General features: G+C 46.4%; 2 protein-coding genes across 3 annotated transcripts; one reads left to right on the top strand and one right to left on the bottom strand.

Moving 5' to 3' along the window:
- Window positions 1-885: 885 nt before the first annotated feature.
- Window positions 886-5,691, top strand: LOC109732889 (RNA-binding protein L). Of its 2 annotated transcripts, none has more exons than XM_020292091.4 (6): window positions 886-1,241; window positions 1,754-2,216; window positions 4,770-4,819; window positions 4,909-5,039; window positions 5,122-5,224; window positions 5,305-5,691. In XM_020292091.4, the coding sequence occupies exons 1-6, from the start codon at window positions 975-977 to the stop codon at window positions 5,512-5,514; spliced, it is 1,224 nt and encodes a 407-aa protein (XP_020147680.1). In that variant the 5' UTR covers window positions 886-974; the 3' UTR covers window positions 5,515-5,691. The 2 variants fall into 2 exon arrangements, with proteins under 2 accessions (XP_020147680.1, XP_020147679.1); XM_020292090.4 differs by having other exon boundaries at window positions 899-1,241; window positions 5,296-5,691.
- Window positions 5,692-10,214: 4,523 nt separating this feature from the next.
- Window positions 10,215-12,626, bottom strand: LOC109732885 (geranylgeranyl pyrophosphate synthase 7, chloroplastic-like). The gene has a single exon (XM_020292087.4). It carries the CDS (start codon window positions 11,341-11,343, stop codon window positions 10,291-10,293), a length of 1,053 nt encoding a protein of 350 aa, XP_020147676.1. The 5' UTR covers window positions 11,344-12,626; the 3' UTR covers window positions 10,215-10,290.
- Between the last annotated feature and the right edge of the window lie 483 nt (window positions 12,627-13,109).

Below are 13,109 nucleotides of genomic sequence, written 5' to 3'. Positions count from 1 at the left end.
TCGCTTTGCATGGAATATTGAAGAAGGATCTATTTGACTGTATGGTGGTTACTCTCTGGGCGCTATGGAGCGTGAGGCGCAAGGCTATACACGAGAATATATTTCAATCTCCATACTCGGTTGACAGCTTCATAACCAGATTCTTGAGTGAACTTCATGTGCTGAAGGCCAAAGCCTCAGTGCAGGCGGAGGTCATCATGCTGGATTCCCCTTTTGCCAGGCAACGCCAAGATGAACATTGATGCTGTTGTTTCTAAACGAGGGTATAGCTCGGTGGGGGTGATTTGTAGGGATCAAGTTGGAGCTTTCTTGGGGCCTTCGGCCTTTTTGTTTCAGGAACATCGTGGACCCTCCGACCCTCGAAACACTGGCCATCAGAGAAGCTCTTGCGTTGGCGGAGGATCTATATCTGAGACGTATTCAAGTTACGTCCGACTGCAAGCCAGTGACGGAAGACATACACAAGGAGAACCTGGCTAGTTGCAGTGCTATTATACATGAAATAATAGAACACTCTTCGGGTTTTGATTTTTGCAATTTTAGTCATGAGTTTAGGAGCTCTAATTATGAAGCACACAACTTAACGAAGTATGCTCTTTCTTTCGGTGGTGGCCGCCATGTTTGGTTAGGACACCCTTGGAATTTACCATCCGTCCCTGTAAATATTGTGACGAATTAATAAAGCTTCGCGACGTTGTCTCAAAAAAGAATGATATTGTATCTTTTTTATTGACGATGTAACCTTTATTTTCCGATAAATAAAGCTCATGTTTTGTTAAAAGAAACTGGTAACTCAGTTTTTCGTTTTGCAAAAACCAATCTTTCGTTATCCTCGGATTTGTTACCGTAACCAAATAGAACTTCACAAAAACCAATCACCGTAACCAAACAGAACAACCCCATAATATCTCGCGTTGGCCCTCACGCGCATACATCCCAATCTCTTCGCGCTAGGGTTCATCGTACCAGCCGCCATGATGCCCCAGCCGCAGCCCGGCGTCGCCCCGCCGCAGTGGGGCGCCATCCCACCGCCCATGCCGCCTCACCACCTCTACGCGCCGCCGCCCCCCCAGATGTGGGGCCAGCCGCTGCCGCCCCAGCAGGCCGCGTACTACGGCCGGCCGGCTGCCCCGACGCAGGCGCCCGCTGGGCACAACGAGGTCAGGACACTCTGGCTAGGGGACCTGCAGTACTGGATGGACGAGAACTACGTCTACAATTGCTTCGCGAGCACCGGCGAGGTATGTGCCTCTCGCTCTCCGCTCCGGTGCCATCTCCTCAGAATCCGCTGTATAATTGGTTCAACATGTCGATGTGGATTTTGCCAGTGATTTTTCGTGGGCCCTTGGGTGACGCTTGATGCAAACACGAATACGTATCCGTGATTGATGATGTAAAACACGTTTATGTGCGTCTGGCCCAGCTCCAAACCACTATTATTATTCTTCAGCTAACTGTTTATACTTTCTGAAAAGCAACTTGAGCCATGGGATCAGGCTCAGTTTTTTCCTTGGTTCTGTTATTAGTTTCTTATTACGCTTATCTGTTTCACAGTATAAGCTGAAACAAAATTATAGGAATGACTGTGGCCAAGGTATTTTGCGAACCTGAGTTGCTTTCCTATTGTAACTGGTTGACTGATTCAGATTTGTCATTATTTATCATCATGTGTTCTGCAAATTATACTCTCAGTTTGTGTCTATCGTTTACACACAGTATATTGATCTTTCGTATTGTCCTCTTCAATTTGTAGGTGCAATCTGTGAAGCTGATTCGTGACAAGCAGACTGGACAACTTCAAGGTTATGGCTTCATTGAATTCACAAGCCGTGCTGGCGCTGAAAGAGTTCTTCAGACATTCAACGGGGCAATGATGCCAAACGTTGAGATGGCATACAGATTGAACTGGGCGACTGCTGGTGAAAAACATGATGATGGCGCTGATTACACAATATTTGTTGGTGATTTGGCTGCTGATGTCACAGACTACATATTGCAAGAGACATTTAGGTTACGGTATCCCTCTGTTAAGGGTGCAAAAGTTGTAACGGATAAACTGACAATGCGCCCAAAGGGCTATGGCTTTGTGAAATTTGGTGATCCCACAGAGCAAACTCGTGCAATGACTGAAATGAATGGGATGCTCTGTTCTTCAAGGCCCATGCGTATCGGCCCAGCTGCAAATAAGCAAAAAGCAACTGGAGTTCAAGAGAAAGGTAAGAACTAAATCCTTGTCGGCTAAATTTAATTTGTTTTAGCAGCGTTTTAAAGATTAGTACATTTGCAGTTGACTTGTAATTGATTTTATGTGTTGATTTTGCCCTTAGTTGTTCTTGCAGTTACTTGTTGTATTAGCCTTCTGTGGTTCAGTTTCCTTTACTACTAGTTGAAAATGTGTCGAAGCTTGGCTTGAGCAATAAGTTTGTAGATCCACAACAGTTCCTTCGTGAATTCAGATCATTTAATAATACATTAGGATTCTGAAGTATACTCATAAACTCCCATTGTGTCGAACCAGGATATCAACAGGCTCTCTACGACTGACATGAACAGCATTACATATCTTGTGTAATGCGTGGCCTCTGTTAGGTCAGTGTTAATCGTTTATGTCCTAAATTTGAACCTGGTTCTTTTGGTATCCAGTACTTCCTTTCCAGTTTTGTTCCTTCCACGTACTCGTTTTATTTCTTCCTGAATCTTTAATTAAAGCTGTCTCTTGAACTTCACAACCTTCATCGGTTGTAGGATCTGTGGCAGAACGTGTATAGTGTAATGTCTTGTAAAACAGTTATGGGTGTGAGTAGTCCTTACCTTTTTCTCCCTACTATTTTTAAATTTGTTGTGTTGGATGCTATGCTTAAATATCAGTGTCCTTGCCAATCAAGTTTTAGATTAATGCCAAAACAGCCTTCCAAACATGGGTTTAGTTGTACAGATTTCTTAGGAATGGTCAGAACCTTTTTTACCCGGAGGCTCTTTGTGCTAAGTTTATCCAAGAAATCATATATGATAAAAGCACGTGCACACATAACGTAATTTGCGAAGTCGTGACATTTCTATATGCTACACATAATGAAATGTTTGGATCTGTGACATTTTTATATGCCACACATCCTCTGCCTGGGTGTTTAGTTTGTTAACCGATTATTTGCACCTTGTGATTCTATTTCCTTGCAACTGTATTAGTTAGCTTTGTCAATTTGAGATTTGGCGTCACAGCTAGTTGTTGAGTTCTAGTGTTTGTTTATTTGCTGATCAGCTTATTCTGTGGCATAATATTGCAAATACTCAGCTGTCTTATTGTCTTTCTGGATTTGAGTTTCAAAGTTTGTTGAGATCTATGTTTTTAAGGCGGTAAGGCGAGGCAAGGCGCTGGGGCGGCGCCTCACTGCCTAAGCGCTAAGGCATAAGGCAAGACGACGCCTTAGAGAGTTCTAAGAAGTAGCATTGAGCAAAATTTGGTAGGCAACTACAGGAAAGGTGCTGGTTGCTTGCTGTTGCCTGCTGTCCTGAGAGGAGCAGCTGCAGGAGAGGGGGAGGAGGAACTGCAGGAGAGGAGGGGGAGGAGGATCTGCCGGAGAGGAGGAGGAGAAGCTGCCAGAGAGGAGGGGGAGAAGCTCAGATCCAGCTGCCAGAGGTGGGGGTGGGGGGAAACTGAAACTAGTTAGAGCTCTCTCCCCCCCTGCTAGTAACTGTTGGCGCCTAGACTCTGTTTCCCGCCCTTTTCTTCCCGCCCAGAGATCTGTTTCCTGCCTGAACTCCCAGCCCTGTCTAAGGCGTCTTCATTTGCCTAAGGCGGGAAGAATGGCGCCTAGGCGGACGCCTTGGACGCCTTATGGACTAAGGCGGACGCCTTAGGCATGCACGTAAGGCAAGGCCGACGCCTTGTGACCTGGGGGCGCCCTGGCGCCTAGGCGTCGCCTAAGCGACGCCTTAGGGACGCCTTAAAACAATGGTTGAGATATTTTGAGCACTAATAACGACTTGAGTAGCTTTATAAACAACTTCATTTTTTGGGCATATGTTGGTTTTATAGCAACTCTAGTAGAGTCACCATATTAGCCTGATTGCCATAATAACTGTTCGTATGGCAATTTTTGTTGAAAAGGTGGGTCTAGCAAAATAACCATCCCGTGCTCCATCGGCATCTTTTTTGGAGGCTGCTGCAAGCTAGGTTTGCAATTGTCTGGGGTCCTGCAAGTTCCATTGATTGCATTGATCAGCAGGCGTTTTAACATATGATTAATTATTTACTTGCATAGTCCTTAAGGTTGGCCTGAGTAATTTTCAAAAGCAAGCTCTGAAATTTAACATGTTAAAGTTTGTTATTCGTCTTCTCATTATTAGTTCTTTTGGCCATTGAGTACTTGTCCAAGGACTGAAGAATGATACACTATCTACAAGAACTACAATTTCGTCATTGCAATCTTGCAGTGTTATTTTGTTCTGATGTTCGGTGTAGTTTCTGAGATTTGATGCACAATGATATTTGATACGCCTGATTTGCCCTTTTTGTCTCTACATATTGTTTAATGAACAAGTTGTAATTCATTATGCTTGATACTGCGGTATATATTTGGCCTAGTTATTGCTAGATAGAATGTGTGAAGCATGACATGGCATTTGTATGAACAGTTGCATTTACCAAGCATTCCTTTTCAAGTCAGTTGAAAATTTATAACCTGCATGGCATACTTATTCATATATTTGTTTTTCAGTTCAATATCCCTCAAGCCTGACAGTATATCTTTATTTGTCTTTATTTACAGTACCAAGTTCTCAGGGGGTTCAGACTGACAATGATCCTAGCAATTCCACCGTGCGTTCTTTGTTCTATTTCCTTGAATGCAAGCAACTAGCCTACTGACTGGTTATGGTTGATAGATCATCTATCTTTGGTGAATGCAGATATTTGTTGGTGGCCTTGACCCCAACGCTACTGAGGATGTGTTGAAACAAGTTTTCACTCCATATGGTGACGTGGTCCATGTTAAGATACCTGTTGGCAAAAGATGTGGTTTTGTTCAATATGCTAGCAGGTTCACTATTTTTACCCTAGTTTTCTTGTACCAATCAGTATATTCATCTAAATTCTAAGCAGTCTGTTACTGTAAAATTCAGATTCTCTGCAGAGGAAGCCCTGCTAATGCTGCAAGGTACCATGATTGGAGGGCAGAACGTGAGGCTTTCATGGGGTCGAAGCCCATCAAACAAACAAGTTCAGGTGATTTCATCTCTCACATATTGCACTTGCTTTCATTACCCCTCCAACCAATTGAAGCTATATATTTTTAGTCTCAACAGGACTTCAACCACTGGGGTGGTGCTACTGCTAATGCTGGCTACTATGGCTACGGACAAGGCTACGGGGCTTATGGATATGCTACTCAACCTCAGGACCCAAACATGTATGGGTATGGGACATATGCTGGCTACCCAAACTATCCACAACAAGTAGCACAGCAGCCGCAGCAGGAACCTGTAAAATCTTCGTTAAGTGTAGATGCCGTCTGACTTAGGGCAGTCATGTTATATTGACATCATCCTGTTACATCAACATATGCTGCTTGAATGGTAGGTTTTTTTGTTTGTTTGGGATGGATGGGATATAGATACCAAAACATTTTTTTGGTTTATTAAAAGAATCGACTATATATTAAGGAAAAATAAATCCATGCTCTTATATTGGTATGATGAAGTGGCTTGGAGAATTACCACTGCACACAATTGGCTCATAATAAGTTGAGTAGCCAGGTTGAACAATTAAATCTCAGAGTCAAGACTCCTAATAGTCGATAAGATCTTTTGTACTTTGTAGTACGGTGTTGACGTCCGTTTTACCATGATCTACTACGTTTTATGAACATGGATACCATTTTACACCATTACGTTAGGTCCGGCTAGTCCAACATTTGTATATGTGCAAATGCTCCAGTATGTACGTGCACAATCAGAATCTGATCAGAGCCATTTTGTTGTTTCAACTGATCAGAGCTGATGGGCGAGATGCTGCTAGAGCAATTAGAGCTTCTGACGTGACTTGTGGTTTATATTATTACTTGCCATGTCTTGTATTGGCTATTTACGTCTTCTGTATAAGATACATACTAGAAGGGTTGGGCGCGCTTTGCCGCGCCGTTGAATTTGTTGGGATTCTTAAATCACTCTATTTCAAAATATATGGTGTATTACTCTTTTGAAAAGTCTAACCTCTTTAAGTTTGATCAAATTTATAGAGAAATATATCAAAATTCATAATATCAAATCGGTGTTATTAGCTTCATCATGAAATGATTTTTTTTTGTTTAATACTGTGGATGTCGATATTTTTGGCTCTGAACTCGGTCAAAGTTAAAGAAATTTGACTTTCCAAAAAACTAATAACCCTTATAGTTTGAAACTAGTGGAATATTTAGTTTGACCAGTGGGGGAGATGATGGAGTGTGTTTTATGTTTATTTATAATGCGGTTATTTGGTGGGCCTTTCATGGCGTGATTCTGTGCTATCCGCTAATCAACCATATTTATGTGGGGACATTTTTTCAACAGTGGTTGCATGTACTGTATTCGTGCTATTATGGTTGCGTTTTTTTCTAGGTGATGGGAGTCTCCGAGGGGTTGATATATTTTCATAGGCCGGTTGCTGCTAATTGATTTGAAAAATCGTTGGCCCGATCAAAATCGTAAATCAAATCCAAAATTGAATACCTCAATCGAATGAAAGAGCTTTAAATTAGAGAACATAGAGAATTAAAATAATTAAATCGAAGAGCGCCTTGAGATATTGTTGACCTAGTCAAAATCGGGTGATCCAATTCTAAATTATAGCCTTAATTAATTGTGAAGATTTCAAAATTAGAAAGCATGATGTATTGTATAGAATATTAAATGAGAGAGTTTTGAGACATTGTTGACCTGGTCAAAATTGGGTGACCAAATCCCAATTGAAGACCTCAATTGATTGTGAGGCCTTCAATCATAGGGAGCTTAGTGTTTTAGTATATTCATGTTTGCAGATCGCCACTCCATAGTTTGCCCATAGGAGATTAGAAAATAATCAAAATCATAAGAAAGAGGGCAAATAGTTCAATGGGCAGATTGGTGCACCAGGAGGCCGGAAAGAATCGAGAAAAGAAGCAACGAATTGGAGAGTAGTAGAGAGGAAGGGGACGCAGCTTGTTCTGCACCCGAGCTCACATGAGCTTGAGTGAAGTAAAATCTGAAAAAATGTTAAAAAGATTCAAAAAATCTAATTTTTTTGCGAGAAACATTGATGTTTTTTAACATGTGTGCAAAATTTCGCTATGAAATCACATTCGTGTATGTGGGGGCAAAAAAACAAATTGATACTCCAAATAGCAGTCTTTTTGAAGCATCAATTTTGTTTTTTTGCCCACACCTACACGAATGTGATTTTGTAGCAAAATTGTGCATGCATGTTGAAAAAACATTATTGTTTCATGCTAAAAATATTATGTTTTTTTTGAAAATTTTAATATTTTTTAGATTTGACTGTTCACCCAAACTCATGTGAGCTTGGTTGCAAAACAACACTTTCGAGAGGAAGGCACATATTCCTGCTTATTCACCTGTTGTGCTTTCGATTACAGCGGTGGACAGGCAAGGAACAAAGCGGACGAAGCTTGTGTTGCATCGAAAGCACCCTCCGAGACGAAGAAAACTATGGAGTAGTGTGCAGCCGGCCAGCCCGAAGCCCCATGGAACCACCCAACCCCTGTGGCATGACGCGCAGAGGAGTAAAATGCATTGGTGGTCACTGGACTTGTCGTGTACGCTCATTTTGGTCACTGTACTCAAGAGTACGGTCAATACGGTCACTATGTACATGTTATGGTGATTGTACGGTCACTGTCACACCGTATAGCTTCGTATTTTGTTTAGTTGACCGGTCAAATGATGTCTTGTCAGCTTAGTTTCTCTCTCGGTCCCACTTGCCAGTTGTGGAAGGAAAATAAAATAAAAGCAACACCAGGATTATAACACGGGACCGCACGCTGGCAGAAGCCATGTGGAATAAGACGGGTTTTGTTGCATTCCAAGCAGTGGTGGAGGACGAAAACTAATTAAGGTAGGGCGCACTTTGATGGAAAACTACGTTCCATCCACGTTAACATGAAAATGCCACCAAAATCACTGTATTGTAGATTATCAAACTATTCTCTATAATATCACTAATTTTTTTAAAAAAAATCCTGACCTAACCCCTTTCCCTTCCTGCCTATTTTCACCGGCAAGTCAGCACAGACGCCGCCTCACCCGTCGAGGCTTCCTCACCGGAGACCACCTCCTTTGCTTAGCTCCGGTCACGTGCCATGGTGCTAGCCTCGAAACGCAAAGTCAATTTAGAGGATACGGTAAAACGGTTTTGACACATTTTTACGGTATGGCATGTGTCCGGACAGAATAGATCCCGTAAAAACCATGTCAGATGTGGAGCCCACATGCCAGTAGTTACATTTATGATAGGGTCCTTAAAAGGTAGCATAAAACACCCTCAAAATGAAATTTAGATTACAATTGGGTCCTGGAGCGGCCATGGCAATGGAGCCCGCCGTCCGCTGCCTGGCGGACCCGAAACCCGCCGAGGCGCGTCACCCTCCCCACGCCGTCGGCTGGACCTGCGGCTCACTGGCCTGCAGCGTCAGCCACCTCGACTAGCTGCTGCTCTGGCCTGCCCGCGTTCATCTCGCTCCAGATGCGCGAGGTCGAGCAGCCGGTGGACGCGCCGCCGGTATGACCTGTGGCTGTGGGCATTGACCGCTGCTGTCCGTGACCCTGCGCCCCGCTCCTGCTGGGTGCTAGCAGTCGTGACTCGTGACTTGGTGTTGTGCGTGTGGACGAAGGAACAAAGCTATTGACTCGACCGTGCTTGAGATCCTCCGGCTGGCTGGCTGGCTGGCTTTGTGTGTTGGATCGATCTTCTTGTGATGCTCACGACCCAACAATACAACAGCACTCCTCGCCCAAAAAACAAAAAGTAGTGATCAATCTGTACATAACTACGCTGCATATCTAGCACTCCACCGCTACACAGAAGCACCGTCGAGACGCAATGAGCGGCGCAGGTGATGGAAGCAGCAGCGCCCACCACGTTCTGGCCATGGGCAGCCCGGCCCGACCAGACCCGACGCTGCACCCGGGCCGGGCCTGGACGTAGATTTTGAGCCCGAAGGCCAGACCGGGCCCGGCATTTTCACGACTTACTGAAGGGGCCCGTAGCACGGCGGGCTTTATCACTTTCGAACCGGGCTCGGGCCTAGATTTTCTGCCTCGGGCTTTGGTAGGCCCGGCTCGGCCCGGCAGATGGCCAGGTATACCCACCACCAACTTTTCTCCTCTTCACCTAGCAGTCAAAGCAAAAATCCTACGTACACGGAGCTTTACAGGCTTCCCACGAACTCCTGATTTTCATGAGATGGGCCCGCTTCACCCCTAGCTCTAGGTCCCAATCACAACTGTCCATGTCAGCAAGCCTGTAAACATCCGTAAAATTCTTCCGTGTATCTAGCAAAGCAGCGGTGCGTGACCAACATAAAACCACCACGCTGGTAATGAGCGACACAGGTGCCAAGCATGTGGGCAGATGCGGTGTAAACCATCTACACTCCCTAAGCTGGCCTCCGACCAAATGGGCCCACCAGTCACCCTAGACGAAAATCGTTTTTTGGAAAAGCTTCTAAAAAATTACATGGTAATACAACGAATACTAGAAATAAAAATTACATTCAGACTCATAGACCACCTAGCGATGATTACAATTACTAAAGCAAGCCGAAGGTGCGTCGCCGTCATCGTCCCTTCCTTGTCGGAGCCGGGCAAAATTTGTCGTAGTAGACAGTCGGAAGTCGCCGTGCTAAGGCATCGATCCAAACATGCCCTTGGTGAGTTAAAGATTTGGTCAAACTTAATGACATACTTCACGTTCCAGACTTGTTCTAGATTTATTCCAATCTTTTTGTGATGTGTGTACAGTGGGAGGAGACGTTCGTCGATTATGAAGGCGCTTGTGACAACTTCGTCAATCTCAAGATGAAATGCCGGCTCAGTCTCTCCGAGGTGCTCATAGGGATAGTGTGTGAGTGCGTGTATTCATAGGGGTGAGTGTTGATGTGACGGCTCAGTCTCTCGGAGGTACTCATAGGGATAGAGTGTGAGTGCGTGCGTTCACAAGGATGAGTGTATACTCGTGTATGTGACCGACTTCGATAGTGCTGACAGGGGCACAAGCATTTTTTTACAACCAAATTGTGATAATCTTGCACTAATTAATTAGTGCTGCCGGTACGCAATGAAGCGTGCGAGGTGACGCAGGGGTTCTGTACGAGCAGCGTCGAAGCGGTCTAGCTCTGCCTCGGCGCTCGCCACAAGCTCGGCGGCGTACGCGCGCGCCCCGTCCACGCCCATCAGCTTCGGGTACGTTGCCTTGTCGGTCGCCACGTCCTTCCCCGCCGTCTTCCCCAGCTGCTCTGACGTGCGCGTCACGTCCAGCACGTCGTCGACCACCTGGAACAGCAGGCCGACGTAACGCGCGTAGCGCCGGACGCCCTCGACCTCCTCGTCGTCCCCTCCGGCGACGATGGCGCCGCACACCGCCGCGGCCTCCAGGAGCCGCGCCGTCTTGTGCACGTGGATGTACTCCAGCGTGGCGAGGCCGACGTCGGCGCCCTCGCTGGCGAGGTCCACGACCTGCCCCGCCGCGAGCCCGCCCGCGCCCACGGCGCCCGCGAGCTCCGCCACGGCGCGGAGCGCGCGGTCGGCCGGCACGCCGCGGTCCGCGCAGCCCCGGGCGAGGTGCTCGAACGCGAGCGCCAGGAGCGCGTCCCCGGCCAGCAGCGCGGTGCTGACGCTGAAGGCGACGTGGTTGGTGGGGCGGCCGCGCCGGAGGTCGTCGTCGTCCATGCAGGGGAGGTCGTCGTGGACGAGCGACATGGCGTGGACCATCTCGACGGCGCAGGCCACGGGCTCGGCGGCGGCCTCGCCGCCGCCCACCAGCGCGCACGCGGCGAGCGCGAGCATGGGGCGCACCCGCTTGCCGCCCGCGAGGAGCGAGTAGCGCATGGACTCGAGGAGGCGCTCGGGGTGCCCGGGCGGCAGGGCGCGGTCGAGCGCCTCGTTCACGGTCGCCGCCTTGGACGCCATGTACCGCTCGAGGCTGAAGGGCTCCTCGTCCTGCAACACGGTGGTGGTGGTGGTGGTGGCGCACCGTGCGAGGCCGGGCGTGGAGTGCCTGGCATGAAGTGAGGTGCTTCTTGGAGGAGTATGGAGCTTGAGGTTGGGCAGTGGCGTCGCATGGTGGAGGAGAAATGGCGCGACCTTGGCCATCGATCGGGGCAAGCCGCGAGCGTGCGTATGTGTGAGTGTGACCGTGAGCCGGGGCAGAGGATACTCGTGGATGTCTGCTATAAATAGTGTTGTTTATTACTAGCATTTTGGCTGAGATCAAATTAGATTATATGGTTCCGGTGACTGGAGGATCTTCCGAGGGAAGATGCCTCGTTTCTTCCTCACTGCATGATTTGTATGGTTTCTCATTGTACTCTTCGCACTACTACTTAATTGCCAATGGTTTACATCACGTCAGCGAATTAAGATGCCATCTGGAGGAACCTATGGAACAGACTTGATATTCGCTCAGGAGCAGTTCTGGAACCATGTGATACTGGATCTTGCGAACTTTGTCTCTTTCCGGAGCCTGGGATGTCCGGAATCTGATTAGTGAATCATGCGTGCGTGTGAAAAATGTGATCCTACCAAATCGGACCACTGAGGGAGAAACGACTCTGAGCATGACCCGCTACGAACCACGGCGTGCGTAGCGGCCTACTTCTCGTTGCCGACGACGGCTTTAAGCTCATCGCCTTCCACTGATCAGTCGACTGGCCTCTCCGCTACGCCCTAGGGCTCCCGTCTGTCAGGAAACCAAACCTGCGCGCTTTGGTGCTCCTTGTTCAGTTCTCGCGCGCCGTATCTGCCCTGTGCTTCTGCCACGTCTCTGGCCGGCGAGGCATCCGCTCCTCCTCCTCCGGCGGAGCCCGGGTTGGTCAGTCATGGCCGAGGGTCCGAGGGGCACCACCACGTTCTCGTGTACTTCATCAGGTGGTAGTGATACACTTATCTTTTTTCTTTTTGATGGGTAGTGGTACACTTATCTGTTACTCCCTGCGTCCGAAAAAAGCTGTTCTTGTATTGGGATCTCCGTTCTTTCTTGTGAAGGGATAATTGTACCCCTATTGCTGGCTCATTCTTGCACGGCTGCACCCATGTTTTTGAAACAAAATGAACATAGAAGAGCATGAAAATCAAATCTATAGCGAAGGTTTCCAAATTCTACAGAATTCGCAAACAAGTTGTTAAAGGACTGTCAGCCTTTTTCTTTTTTGCGAAAAAGATCAGATCTTCTATAAAGATTCACCGGAAGTGCAAAGCACCTTAAACATAATAAAAATTAAACAAGCACCGAACGACCATTGCCGCCGCCAGAACGAGGCGCCGACGCGCCGCTTAACATTAGAACGGTCTCATTCATGACATTATTCCAAGTTTTTCGGATGATGATTAAAAAACATTGTTTGTGATTAAAGTTGGGCTGGTGGCGGCGAGTCTCCTCATACGACGCGCATTAATACTGGATTCCCTATTTGCCGCACGTTGCGGCAACCAGTCGCTGAAACAGAGTGAGCAATTGGGTTGGGCCATTTTAGCGGTAGGCAAAGCCCTTTTCGTTCCAGTTTTGAGAAGGTTCCAACCCAAGATTTTACTGGTATAGATAACCTTCTAGATGGTTCCTGAACCAGTTATTTTCATTTGCTAGTTCTTTTTGGTTTTTTCAGTTTCTATTTTTTCTTCTCTCTTTACACAAATTCGTAAATTTAAAAGATGTTCAAGTTATTGTTTGGAAACATGTAAAAAATAATTATTCTTAAAAAAAGCTTTTTAAAGAATGTTTGGAAATTCAAAAAATTGTTCGTTTTCTTAAACATGTTCCGAATTTCTGAAATTGTTCAATTTTTGCAAAAAGTTGTCTGAGTTATAAAAAAGTTCACAAACTTAAAAAAACCATGTTTTACAAAATGTTCACTTATTCGGCC

The sequence above is a fragment of the Aegilops tauschii genome, chromosome 6, assembly GCF_002575655.3.
Source record: "Aegilops tauschii subsp. strangulata cultivar AL8/78 chromosome 6, Aet v6.0, whole genome shotgun sequence".
Taxonomy (NCBI): Eukaryota; Viridiplantae; Streptophyta; class Magnoliopsida; order Poales; family Poaceae; genus Aegilops; species Aegilops tauschii.
The sequence above is the reverse complement of the archived record's forward strand: the minus strand, read 5'-3'. Positions and strand labels throughout refer to the sequence as shown.